The sequence below is a fragment of the Indicator indicator genome, chromosome 29, assembly GCF_027791375.1.
Source record: "Indicator indicator isolate 239-I01 chromosome 29, UM_Iind_1.1, whole genome shotgun sequence".
Classification (NCBI taxonomy): Eukaryota; Metazoa; Chordata; class Aves; order Piciformes; family Indicatoridae; genus Indicator; species Indicator indicator.
The window spans coordinates 851,932-866,267 of NC_072038.1; the positions used below are offsets into that span (position 1 = coordinate 851,932).

Here is a 14,336-nt window from a genome sequence, read left to right on the forward strand (position 1 = left end):
GAGAATCCATTTACAGAATCACAGAACTGTCATGGTTGGAAGGGACCCCAAGGATCATCCAGTTCCAACCCCTCCTGCTCCTTTTGAGCTTGACTCAGTCCTAGTACCAAAAGCCCTCTCCTTCTCAAACCAGCTTGTTCACTCTTCAATAACCTTGTTTTCCCATCACAGCCACCTTCTCTCTCCTCTCATTCTTTCTCCCTCTCTCTTCCCCTCTTCTCTCCTCTCTCCCTTCTCCTTCCTCTCCTCTCCTTTCCTCTCCTCTCCCTTCTCCCTCCTCCCCTCTCCCTCCCTTCTCCTCTCCTCTCCTCTCCCTTCTTCCTCCTCCCCTCTCCCTCCCTTCTCCTTCTCTTCTCCCTCTTCTCTGAACCTCTCCTTCCCTGAGAGCCCTGGGGCTTTTTAGTCTGGAGAGAAGACTGAGAAGGGAACTGATCAATGTCTGTAACTACCTGAGGGGTGGGTGTCAAGCTGCAGGTGCCAGGCTCTTTTTGGTGGTGTCCAGTGATAGGACAAGGAGCAATGGGTACAAGCTGGAACCCAGGAAGTTCCACCTCAACATGAGGACAAACTTCTTTGGTGTGAGGGTTCTGGAGCCCTGGAGCAGGCTGCCCAGAGAGGTTGTGGAGTCTCCTTCTCTGGAGACTTTCAAAACCTGCCTGATGTGTTGCTGTGTGACCTGCCCCAGGTGACCCTGCTTTGGCAGGGGGGGTGGACTGCATGATCTCCAGAGGTCCCTTCCAGTCCCTAACATTCTGTGATTCCATGATTCTCATCTCATCAATACTCACAAACTGCTTTGCTGAACCAGAGCTCTCCCAGGGGAGTCTGGCTCCTAGAAACCATCCCACCAGCACCTGAAAGCACAGAGACACTTACACTTTATTCCTACCTCTGCTGTCAGCAACCCTCTGTGAAGCCCACAGCCAGAACATCTCACACCTCTCTCCTGCTGCTCCACATCAGCCAACACTGGGAAAATTACCCTGTCAGCCCTTGGTGCAGAGGTCCTTGTGTCAGTTCTCACCTGGCTGCCGAGCCAGCACTGGGACAGATCCACCCTGCAGCAGCTCCCCAGGGCCTTCCAGTGCTCTTTGTAAGAACAGCACAGAATTTGATGGAGAAATAAACACCCAAGCAACTCAGTCAGGTACTTTAGAGGGTAGGAAATGCTCTACCTAAAGCTATTTGCTCTAAATACACTTTTTTTTCAGTCCACTGTACACTCAGCATCACCTCAGTGTCGATGCCCCAGCAGGCAGCACAGACAGGGCTCACTTCCTTGACAGGTACCAAATATTTGGGTTTATCTTCATCATCCAGCACTAGGCCACATTCCTTATGGACTGCAGACAACTCCAACCCTGCTCCAAACAGTTAAAAACTACCTCCTGACAGTAAGCATGAGTGTGTTTGATTTTGACAGGTCCACAGGATCACAGGATGTCAGGGGTTGGACGGGACCCAAACAGATCATCCAGTCCAACCCCCCTGCCAGAGCAGGAGCAGAGAATCCAGCACAGGTCACACAGGAACACATCCAGATGGGGCTGGAAAGGCTCCAGAGAAGGAGACTCCACAACCTCTCTGGGCAGCCTGTTCCAGTGCTCTGTGAGCCTCACAGGGAAGAAGTTCCTCCTCATGTTGAGGTGGAACCTCCTGTGCTGGAGTTTCCATCCATTGCCCCTTGTCCTATCCCAAGGTGCAGCTGAGCAGAGCCTGTCCCCTCCCTCTTGACCCCCAGCCCTCAGATATTTACAAACATTTATTAAATCCTCTCTCAGTCTTCTCCTCTCCAGACTAAAAAGTTCCTCAGGAAATGGAACACCACCATCCACAGCACAGGAGCACTGCATCCATTCTGGTGCCTCCAGCATTAGGACATCACACTGGTGGAGAGGGTCCAGAAGAGGCTACAAAGATGATCAGAGAGCTGAAGAACCTCCCCTATGGGGACAGGCTGGGAGAGTTGGGGCTGTTCAGAGAAGAGAAGGCTCCAGGGAGACCTTAGGGCAGACTTCCAGTACCTGAAGAGGCTACAGGAGATCTGGGGAAGGACTTTTGACAAGAGCTGGGAGTGACAGGATGAGGGACAATGGCTTTGAGTAGGAAGGGGACACATTGAGACTGGAGATTAGGAAGAAATTCTTGAGAGTGAGGGTGGTGAGAGACTGGAACAAGTTGCCCAGGGAGGCTGTGGATGTCCCCTCCCTGGAGCTGGTGGGAGATGTCCCTGCCCATGGCAGGGGGGTTGGAACTGGATGAGTTTCAGATCCCTTCCAATCCAAGCATTCTGTGATTCTAGGAACACTGCTGTTAATTTCCCCCCAAGGTTCAGTCCAACAGAACACGTCCCCTGGAAACCTGAAGCTGTTTCTCTTCCACACAATAAGCTCAGGAAGCAAACCCCAAACCTGCCTGCATAGTAGGAGGTCAATCAGGCTGGGGATGGTTCATTTCCATCAGAATATCAAAACCAGATGCTCCTCTGAGGAGGTTTGCAGACAACCTGAACCTGCTGGTGCTCAGCCTCTCTCCAGAAGCCTTGGGCACCTCCAAATCCAAGGAGCAGACAACTCAGCCACCTCAGGAGGGGGGCAAAGCTTGCAGGGCTGTAAATCAATCTGATGAACACAGAGATTGTTTAGACAAGATCCTGAGCATTTTGAACTGGCCTGGTCTTCAATCATCTCTTATTTACAAACTGATGCTAACAATGATGTGATCCAGCCAGGAGCCCACTGGCTGCAGCCTCAGAGCTCAAACAGCTTCCATCCACCAGGCTAATTAGTTTGTATTAGAGCAAAAATGGTCTTAATAACCAGCAATGTGAAACGATTTTAGGGCTCCTTCTGGGCTCTGTAACAGCCACGGAAAATGTCCTCAAAGCAGCTGGGCTCTCTGCCCTGGATGTGAGAGACCTGAGGTCAAACTCTGCCCTAGGAGGGAGCAAATCCCAGCCCTGCTGTGCTGCCATTTCTGAGCCTGTTTTGCACAAGTCCCTGCCTCAGCACAGACACTTCCACTCACCTCTGCCTGACCAGAGTGCTGCTCTCTGGGTGCAGAGCAGCAGCTAGGACAGGGCTGGAGTCTCTACAGAACTCATGGCTCCAAAGCTGCTGAGGGGCCTGGAGCAGCTCTGTGAGGAACAAAGGCTGAGAGCCCTGGGGCTGAGAGCCTGCAGAAGAGCAGCCCCAGAGGGGAGCTGAGCAATGCTCAGCAAGAGCTGAAGGAGCTGTGGGGGGCAAGAGGCTGGGGCCAGACTCTGCTCAGTGGTGCCCAGGGACAGCACAAGGGGCAATGGGCACAGACTGGAACCCAGGAGGTTCCATCTGAAGAGAAGGAGAAAGTTCTTTGTTGTGAGGGTGCTGGAGGCCTGGAGCAGGCTGCCCAGAGAGGTTGTGGAGTCTCCTTGTGTGGAGAGCTTCCAAACCCAGCTGGGCCATTGTGCTCCTGGGCAAGCTGCTGTGGGTGCCCTGCTTTAGCAGGGGGGTTGGACTGGATGATCTCCAGTGAGCTTTGAAGGCCCTTTCCAGGCCAAACCAGCCTGGGACTCAGCAATCCCTCCTGGTGTCTGATGACCACAGAGGGAGGTCAGAGGCAACAGCAGAGATGAGTGCTACAGGAACATGTTGCTGAGGAGCAAGGCTTGGTGGCACCCAGTGTGCCCAAGGAGAAGAGAGCAACTCTTCTGGAGAGCCCAGCAACCACCACAGCCAGGCCTGTCTGCAGGATGCCCTCTACAAACCTCTAGATTGCTCCTCACTACTGTCTGTCAACCTACAGTGAAGGAAAAATAGAAACCACAGAGCAAGCACCCTCCTAGGAGCCCACTTTGCTCACTTGTCAACCATTGCACAGACACAAGGAAGTCACAGGTACCACCTCTCCTCCAGAACTAAACTCTGCAGAATTAATCAGGATGCCTCCAGTGCCTGGGCATCTGCAAATGCACAGCTACACCAACTGGCACCCAAGGGAAAATGCCTCAGGCCACCTCCATCACCTGGGAAGTCCAAATATCCCAAGAGAACAGAGCCTGAGCTGCCAGAGCAGGGAAAATCAAGCCTGAAGAACAAGTTACCTGGCAAGTCAGAACAGGTTCTAGCTCCCTAAGGTCTGTTTCAGTAACTATCAAATGTTCTCAGCTAATTCTGAATTAAGATGTATTTGATCATGACACCAGAAGAAGCTGAAGACACCTAATTAGTTAGGATTACAGAACTGTTTGGGTTGGAAAAGGCCTCTAAGATCATCCAGTCCAACCATCAGCCCAATACCACCAAGAGCCATGGCCACAGGTTTCTGGAACACCTCCAGGGATGGGGACTCCACCACCTCCCTGGGCAGCCTTTTCCAATCCCTGACCACTCTTGCAGCACAGAAATTGTTCCTCATCTCCAACATGAACCTCCCCTGGCACAATTTCAGGACATTTCCTCTCATCCTATCACCTGAGACTAGGGAGAAGAAACCAACCCCCACCTCACTGCAGCCTCCTCTCAGGAGCTGTAGAGAGCAATGAGGTCTTCCCTCAGCCTCCTCTTCTCCACACTGAACACCCCCAGCTCCCTCAGCTACTCTTCCCCAGCCCTGTTCTCCAGACCCTTCCCCAGCTTTGTTGCCCTTCTCTGGACATGCTCCAGCTCCTCAAAGCCCTTCTGGGAGTAAGAGGCCCAAAACTGAACCCAGGATTCGAGGTGCAGCCTCACCAGGAGCTGCAGCAGGTGGGAAGGTCCAAAGCAGGTCAGGGAAATGGCAGTGAAGCTTCCTGCAGAAAAGGTCAATTTGATGGAAAACTTGACTCAGACAAAAAGCAATCTTGGTGCAGCACTTGAGGAAGATGAACTTCCCCTGCCTCCCACACACACAGAAACGATGCTGTTATCACTCAGCACTGGGAAGGAGAGACCCTGAGTCAGGGGAAATGACTGGGCAGCTCTCCTCACCCTGACCCTGCAGCAGTGCCAGGGCCCTGGCAGAGTGCCTGGGAACAGCCTTGCAGAGAGTTAAGCACAGGGCATGAAGGAAGCTCTGCACAGGGAAAGCAGCCCCTGGAAAACATCACGAAGGATTTTAGCTCTTCCAGTGGGGCTGTGGCAATGAAATCCCCAACCACACACCCCTGGAGCCACAGGAAAATCATGAAGGGACTGCATCAAGTTAGAGCAAAGATGGAGGTTCCACTTGCTGGGTGGTGATGAAGCCAAGAGCTGAGGGATCTGGGCCCTGTTTGTAAGGGTCAGAGCAGCTCCCACCTTTTCTAGCCTGCTTACAGGTCTGCAAAGGCTACATTCAGCATGGCTGATGGGTTTCAGTCTCAGGAGGAAAAACTTCCTCTGAGGGTGCTGAAGCCCTGGAGCAGGCTGCCCAGAGAGGTTGTGGAGTCTTCTGTGGAAAGATTGGAAACTCACCTGGATGCATGCTGCTCTGGCAGGGGGCTTGGACTTGATCTCCTGAGATCCCTTCCAACCCCTACCACTGTACGATTCTGGGACAGTGACAAGTAGAGGCAGAACCTCAGGAGCTGGCCCACAGTCAGCATCAGGCCATCTTCTGCACTTTCTACCTTGAGCACTCAGAGGACAGTTTCCATCTTTTGGGAGAGCTGCCTGGAGCTCAAAACATTGCTCACATGAAAGCTGAGAATTGCTTTGCTCTAGGCTTTAGAACTCTCTGTAAGACAGAACTGGAGAGGGTCCAGAGAAGGGCAATGAAGCTGGGGAAGGTTCTGGAGAACGGGGCTAGTAAGGAGCAGCTGAGGGGGCTGGGGTTGTCTAGCCTGGAGAAGAGGAGGTTGAGGGGAAACCTCATTGCTCTCTACAACTCCCTGAAAGGAGGCTGGAGTAAGGTGGGGGTTGGGCTCTTCTCCCACACCAGCTTTGCTGCTCTTCTCTGGACATGCTCCAGCCCCTCAGTGTCCTTCTTGTCATGACTTTTTTGTAAGAGAATCACAGGTTGGGTTGGGCTGGAAAGGACCTTCAAAACCACCTAGTTCCAACTCCCTTACCATGGGCAGGGACACCTCCTACTACAGCAGGTTGCTCAAGGCCTCACCCAACCTGGATTTGAACACTTCCAGGCTTAGAAGTGCCCTAACCCTTCCCCTAGGGAACTTGAGGCCATTTCCTATCACTTGTTGCTTGAGAGAAGAGACCAATCCCCAACACACCAATGCTCGAGTAAAACCCAGCAAGACAGAAAAGCTCACCAGGAAAAAAGCCATAAAAGTGAAACATGCAAAAGCCTGAGCACAGAACTAAGCTGTACTTAGCACAAATCATCACCAAGCTCTCCTCTCAGAAGGCAGAGGTGATAAAAAACACATCAAGTGACCTGCATTGTCCAGGCAGGACATGGACAGAGCACTCAGAGCAACACAACAAACAGGTCAGGAGCAGATCCAGTCTGCAGTGGCTGCTCCTACAGAAGCCTTCACAGCGTGGCCTTGTTGCTTTGTAGGCAAAGAGCAGAGCAGTTGTGTGAGGAGTGAAAGAAACACATCATGATCTCAGATACAAAGGAGTCTGGGAATCTTGTACTCACCATTCTGTTCATCCAGCTCATTCCCAATCTCCTGCCCCATCTGTTTTTGCCGGGATATGATGGAAGAAAGAGCATCGAGCCCAGCGTCTTGCTCTGCACCAGAAAACAGCCCATGGTAAATTACACTGACTGCTGACACCCCAGGACACAGAACCATGGAACTGTTTGGGTTGGAAAAGGCCTCCAAGATCATCCAGTCCAACCATCCACCCAACCTCATCATGGCCATTAAACCATGGCCCCAAGTGCCATGGCCACACAATTCTGGAACACCTCAAGGGATGGGGACTCCACCACCTCCCTGGGCAGCCTCTGCCAATCCCTGACCACTCTTGCAGCAAAGACATTTTTCAGCATCTCCAATCTAGCCCACCCCTCACACAACTTAAGGTCATTTCCTCTCCTGATACTAGGGAAAAGAGACCAACCCTCACCTCACTGCAACCTCCTGTCAGGGAGCTGCAGAGAGCAATGAGGATTTCCCTCAGTCTCTTCTTCTCCACACTAAACACCCCCAGCTCCCTCAGCTGCTCCTCCCCAGCCCTGCTCTCCAGACCCTTCACCAGCTTCCTTGCCTCCTCTGGACTCACTCCAGCTCCTCAATGTCCTCCTTGGAGTGAGGGCCCCAAAACTGAGTCCAGTACTCAAGATGTAGTCTCACCAGTGTCCCACAGAGGGGACAATCACCTCCCTGGTCCTGCTGGCGACACCATTGCTGGGAATGGACTTTTGGCAAGGGCTTGTCCTGTCACTACAGGATGAGGGGCAATGGCTTTGGGCAGGAAGAGGGCAGATTGAGACTGGAGATGAGGAAGAAATTCTTTACAATGAGAATGGTGAGACTCTGGAACAGGTTGCCCAGCAAGGTCATGGATGCCTCCACCCTGGAGGTGTTCAAGGCCAGGCTGGATGAGGCCCTGAGCATCCTGGGCTGGTGCGAAGTGTCCCTGCCCATGGCAGGGGGGCTGGAACTGGATAATCTTTAAGATCCCTTCCAGCCCAAACCATTCTGTCGTTCCCAACTAGATCAGGTAGCTCAGAGCCTCATCAAGCTTCACCCTGAATGTCTCCCATCTTAAAGGACTTTTCCAACCACAACAATCCTGTGATTCTACGACCTTTGCAGGCAATAAAACCTCATCCTAGGTTACTGCATTGACTTTCCAAGAAGTGCTCCTCTTGGAGCCCTGGCAATGCTCATAAGAACCAGAAAGATTCTTGTACCTTCTATGATCCTCCGCTGCTGCTGCCTGAGATCATCGAAGCCAAGCCCTCGGGTTTCCTCTGATTCTTCCAAGAGCCATGGGTTGGTGACACCACGTTTGACCCCTCCAGTCATGAGGCTAGATCTGAAAAATAAATTCTGTCAATGATTTTGAACCCAGAACTCCCTCTTGGTGTGACCCACGGGTGGCAGCCAGCAGTGGGGGTGAACCTCAGTGGGGGAAAACCTGCCGCGCTCCACCAGGTTCTCTGCAATCAGAGAAGGAATTAGCCAAGAAGAACCCTCCAGGAACATCTCCAGGAACAAAGACACCTCCCAGGCTCCACAGCACTGCCCAGAGGTGGGAAAGCAGGAAAAGCATTGACCAATTCAGATCTCCAGAGTGACATTAAATCTTGTGTGCATGGAGAAGACAGCATCCAAAACTGCCCTGAGAAGAGGGATGCTGGGAACAGGACAAGGAGCAGTGGTTTGAGACTGAAGCAGGGCAGATACAGGTTGGACATCAGGAGAAAGTTCTGCACAGTGAGGGTGGAGAGAAACTGGAACAGGCTGCCCAGGGATGTGCTTGAGGCCCTGTCCCTGGAGACATTCAAGATCAGCCTTGCTGTGTCCCTGGGCAGCCTGCTCTGGTTGGAGGTGTCCCTGCTGCCTGCAGGGAGGTTGGACAAGATGACCTTGGAGGGCCCCTTCCAACCCAATGCACTCTGAATTCAGGACTGATCTGCTGTAGGATCAAACGCACTTCAAACCACACTGAAACACAGCCTGAAAGCTGTCATCAGCAAAAGGACTGGTTCATTAATAAAGAAGCAAATCAGGCAAGACCACTAATTATCCACAATCAGAGAATGACAGAATGGTGGGGGTTGGAAGGCACCTCTGGAGATCAACCAGCTCAACCCTTGCCTGCCACAACAGGATCACCTAAAGCAGATCACACAGGAACACTTCCAGGTGAGCCGTGAAAGCCTCCAGAAATGGAGACTCCACAACCTCTCTGTGCAGCCTGCTCCAGTGCTCTGCCACCCTCACAGTACAGAAGTTCCTCCTCATGTTTAGATGGAACTTCCTATGGTCAAGTTTATGCCCACTGCCTCTTGTCCTGTCACTGGGGACCACTGAGAAGAGTCTGGCCCCATCCTCCTGACACCCCTTTGATATTTGCAAGCATTGATAAAATCCTCCCTCAGCTTCTCTTCTCCAGCCCCAGGTCTCTCAGCCTTTCCTCCTATTAGAGATGTTTCAGTCCTCTCAGCATCTCAGTGGCCCTGCACTGGGCTGTCTCCAGTAGTTCTTTGTCCTTCTTGAGCTGGGAAGCCCAGAACTGACCAATTCTGCATTTCAGGCACTGCAGGTAGAAGTCACAAAGTCACTTCTCCTGCTTTGCCCAGTCTGGCATCACCATTAAGTCAGGCACACAAGTCTTGAACACAAGTCCTATGAGGAGCAGCTGAGGGAGCTGGGGTTGTTCAGACTTCAGAAGAAGAGGCTGAGGGGAGACCTCACTGATCTACAGCTTCCTAAAAGGAGGTTGGAGTCAGGTGGGGGTTGGTCTCTTCTCACAGGCAACAAGGGACAGGACAAGAGGAAATCACAGGATCACAGGATGTCAGGGATTGGAAGGGACCCAAAGAGTCCAACCCTCCTGCCAGAGCAGGACCAGACAATCTAACTCAGGTCACAGAGGAACACATCCAGACAGGCCTTGAAAGTCTCCAGAGAAGGAGACTCCACAACCTCTCTGGGCAGCCTGCTCCAGTGCTCTGGGACCCTCACAGGGAAGAAGTTCCTCCTCATGTTGAGGTGGAACCTCCTGTGCTGGAGTTTCCATCCATTTCCCCTTGTCCTACCCCAGGGTGCAAGTGAGCAGATCCTGTCCCCTCCTTCCTGACACCCAGCCCTCAGATATTTATAGACATTTATTAAACCCCCTCTAAGTCTTCTCTTTTCCAGACTAAAAAGCCCCAGGTCCCTCAGCCTCTCCTCACCAGGCAGTGCTCCAGTCCCCTAATCATCCTCATAGCCCTCCCCCTTGGACCCTCTCCAACAGGTCCCTGTCCCTCCTGAACTGGGGAGCCTAAAACTGAATGCAGTACTCAAGATGAGGTCTCACCAGGGCAGAGCAGAGGGGAGGACAACCTCCCTGGATCTGCTGGACGCATTCTTCTTAATACACCCCAGGACCCCATTGGCCTTCTTGGCCCCCAGGGCACATTGCTGTCCCATGGATAACTTGTTATCTACCAGCACCCCCAGCTCCCTCTCCACAGGGCTGCCCTCCAGCAGATCACCTCCCAGCCTGTACTGCTGCAGTTTATTATTCGTCCCCAGATGCCTCAAGTTGTGCCAGGGAAGGTGCAGGTTGGACATTAGGAACAATTCCTTCCCAGCAAGGGTTTGCAGGCATTGCAACAGGCTGCCCAGGGAGCTGGTGGAGTCCTCACCCTGGATACGGTGCTGAGGGGCTTGGTTTAGTGGCAATGACTTAGCAGCAGTGGGGGCATTGTGAGCTCTAGGTGAGTGGCTGGACTTGGTGATCTCAGAGATCTCTTCCAACCTCAGCAGCTCTAGGATTCTCTGTGTCTGTGCTCTTCAAAACCAGAGAAACCCAAGTCAGGGCTTTTCTTCTCCAAGAATTCCGAGCGGAGGTTGCTGGCGCTGCGGCCACTTCCCTGCTTACAACGGAAAACAAGTTTTTCATGGCCAGGGCACATAAATCCCAGCAGTAAAATGAAATGTCACTGAAGTATTTTTCTCAACAGCAGCTTTCTGCCTTGCAGCTTTTCAGCAGCTTCTCCTACAAGACAAACATTAAATGACAGATTGGGAGTCACATGAACCCAAAACTGCAGCTCGGGTTTGGGCTAAGAGTCATCACGAGATCAGTTCCTCAGCAGCACAGCAGAGCTCAGAGCTTTTGCTTTTTCTTTTCTTTGAGCTCTGGGGTTTATTCTCATTTCATCTTGGCCCTGTTCTTCCCCAAACACAAGAGAGCAGGCAGCAATTTTAGGAGCTTTTCAGTTCTCAACATGTTTTAATTGCACTCCGACTGACAATTTTTAATTGTTGGTTTGATTTGGGTTTGTTGTTTTTGTTGTTTTGGTTTGGTTGTTGTTTTTTTTTTTTCCCCCAATGACTGCAGGTCCCTTCTCTGTGAAGGAACTACCCCATGAGGGTGGTGGAACATTGGAACAGGTTGCCCAGGGAGGTGGTTGAGGCTCCATCCCTGGAGATATTCAAGGTGAGGCTTGACAGAGCTCTGGGCAACCTGATCCAGTTGGGGATGTCCCTGCTGAGTGCAGAAGGAGTTGGACTGGATGACCTTTGGAGGTCCCTTCCAACCCAGACCATTCTATGATTCTATGATAGGTATCCTGACTCTGTGGTCCATAAATATGCTTGAATTCAGGTTGTGGGTTTGATACAGCTACAAACCCCTTCAGCAACAGCAGCTAACCCTGCACGAGTGTCAGCAGAGCTGGGAAGAAGGAGCTCATGGACCCTACTGAGACAGGGTTTGGGTGTACAAAGGGATGATCCATGGAGATAATTGGAGACTCCCTTCTGATAAGGAGCCCCATGGAAGAGACAAGGGGTGATGGGGACACGTTACTGCTGGGGAGATTCCCATGGGACTCCAGAAGTCAAATTTTCCCATGAGGACAGAGATTGGAATCATCTCCCAGGGGAAGTGGTGGATTCCCCTACAGTGGCCAGTTTGGCTCAGCTTGCCAGGGTGCTGGGCCAGCTCCTTTCCACTCCATTATCACCTAGAAAGGTTGGAGCAGATGATCCCTGGGGTCCCTTCCAACCTGGCATTCTGTGATTCTGTGTGGCTGAAATCTTCAAGCAAGGGCATCCAAGCACAATCCAGCTTGTGACTAGCAGATGCTTGAGGAATTTATGGTGAACTAGAGACATCTCCTGGCTGTAAGATGAAACAACACAGCTAGAAAATAATTCAATCACCTCCTGAGTTCTGGGCATCTGTAAATCTCAGGCACATATCACAGAACCTGACAGGCTGCATCAGGTTGGAAGGGACCCTCAAAGGTCATCTTTGTCCAACACCCTGCAGTCAGCAGGGACTGATCCAACTAGACCAGACTGCCCAGGGCCACATCAAAACTGATCTTGATTACCTCCAGGGTTGGGGCCTCAAGCACATCCCTGGGCATCCTGTTCCAGTATTTCACTACTCTCATTGTGCAGAACTTCCTCCTGATGTCCAACCTAAATACACCCTGCCCCAGTTTCAAACCACTGCCCTGTGAGCAGTGCACACTGCATATCACACTCAGAGCCAGTTAAAAAAAAAAAAAAAAAAAAAATCAAGAGCACTTCACCTCTCCTCACTGCAAATGTTCACAGGTTCATCCAGTTCCACCTCAAGGAAATGAATTTTACAGAATAATAAGAAGAAAACCAATCTTGTTGCTACAGGACTAGAAGCCTAAGTCACATCCTGCTTCACCCAAGGCAGCCTGCTCTAGTTGGAGGTGTCCCTGCTGCCTGCAGGGGGGTTAGACAAGATGACCTTTGAGGGTCCCTTCCAAGCCAATGCAATGTGAGAATCATCATGCTGGTGCTGAAACAGGAACCCCAGAGCACATGAGAGAGCCCAGCCTGCCCTGCTGTGCCAACCATGGCCCACGTGGGAAGAGAGGAGCTGAAATTCCTCAGCATCCCACTCCTTTGCAGCTCCAGTAAAGCTGGCATGTCTTTAGCAGAGTAGGGAACCAGGCTGGGTTAGACAGAGACATCCCCACCTTGGCATCATGGAATTGTTCTGGTTGGAAAAGACCTTTCAGATCAGCAAGTCCCAAGCATGACAACGTGAAGACAGTTCCACACAGGACACTTGGCTTTCTGCACTGCTTTGGGGGTTTAATGACATCCATTTGTGAGCCTCAAAACAACTGCTGCCAAGTTCATAGAATCCCAGACTGGTTTGTGCTGGAAAGGACCTACAAAGCTCATCCAGTCCAATCCCCTGCAGCCAGCAGGGACATTGCAACCAGAGCAGGTTGCTCACAGCTCCGAACAAACTGACCTGCAATGGTGCCAGCCATGGGGCAGCTCCCACCTCTCTGGGCAGTCTGGGACAGGCTTTCACCACCCTCAGGGTCAAACATTTCTTCCTTCTCTCCACTCTCAACCTCCCTCTTTCAGTTTCCAAACCATCCCCCCTTGTCCTGTCACATCAGGCCCTGCTCAAAACTCTGTCCCCAGCTTCCTGCTCAGCCCTTGAAGCACTGCAAGGCCACCTGAAGGTCTCCCTGGAGCCTTCTCCTCTCCAGGCTGCCCAAGCCCAACTCTCTCAGCCTGGCTCCCAGCAGAGGGCTTCCAGCCCTGCCAGCATTGCTGTGGCCTCCTCTGGCCCTGCTCCAACAGGTCCCTGTCTGTGCTGAGGACTCCAGAGCTGGCCCAGCACTGCAGGAACACTCCTGAAGCTGAACACAATGGAAGGATAACTTCTGAAGATGCAGAGATCCTTACAGTGTCCCCCAGTTCCACAGCTCAATTAGTGAGCACCCAAAACGCAGGGTGAGGGAATGTTGTCAGATGCTGTTAACTGCAGCAAAGAGAACAGAAAGCTCTCTGCTTGCTACAAAGAGCCCAACTATGGCTGCCTGTTAAAAACACAAAAAGCCAAGGCAAGCAAATCTGAAATAATTTGCACCCTTCCTTCCCTCCCTCCCTCCCCCCTCATGATCTGCCCTATTCTTGTAGCTTGGGTCATGACAACTGGTCTGCTGGTTCCAATAATCTTTGTGACATGTTTGGTAACTACCTTCCCACACAACACAGCCCCACTTCCTCCTTCCTCTGATCTTCCCCATGTTTGGCTTTGCTGGTGTGAAGATTAAAGCTTATCCAATTAGCCACCCACTGCCTGCGCCGAGTTAATCACCTAAATCTCCGCCGAGCACTGGAGTGTGGGGCTGCCTTTTGATTACAGGAGCAGATTTAACTAATTATCAGGCTTTAGCAGCCCAGCCCCGCTCTGAAAGAGGCTGGGGGTTTCAAATCAAGGGAGCTGTGGCACTGCTTAACAAGGGAGGGCTTATCTGCCCCCTTCCTTGTTTCCCTGCGAAGCCTCCGAGAGCTTCCCAAGTAACTTAGATTAGTCAACCAGCACTTAGTTGAGAGCAAGGCCACACAGCAAGGCTTAGAGGACTGCTTTAGAGGACTGATGAGCAAGACTGCCTCTGAAACAAACCCTGGGTCATATGACAAAGGCCTGGATGATCACTTCAACATTCCCTTAAGGATACACTTGAAGAGTGGGGCGCTTTGAAGTGCCCCGGGGCACCCCAGCTTGGCTTCACAGGGCACTGCCCAAGGAGATGGCCAAGGAGCTGCAGTGTTCTCTCACTTAGGAGCCAGGGGCTCAGGGGCTGGAAGAGATTTGAAGGAAGCTCCAAGCTAGTCAATGGAACAAGAATAATGGGAATATAGAAAGGCAAAGCTCTCTCTCCTTCCAAAACACCCAGGAGGAGGACCCTCATGAGCACAAACACTTCCAAATCCCCTCTCCAAGTGGGGACACCCCCAGGAGAAC

General features: G+C 51.9%; 1 protein-coding gene across 1 annotated transcript in view; it reads right to left on the reverse strand.

The window, feature by feature from the left end:
- The window catches only part of STX8 (syntaxin 8), a 152,485-nt gene that overhangs the window by 120,382 nt on the left and 17,767 nt on the right, over positions 1–14,336 (reverse strand). Inside the window, exons 5-6 of the mRNA XM_054393932.1 lie at positions 7,768–7,892; positions 6,544–6,636 (exon numbers count right to left, since the gene is read on the reverse strand). Coding sequence (XP_054249907.1) covers positions 6,544–6,636; positions 7,768–7,892 — 218 coding nt within the window. The remainder of the gene's footprint in view (positions 1–6,543; positions 6,637–7,767; positions 7,893–14,336) is intronic.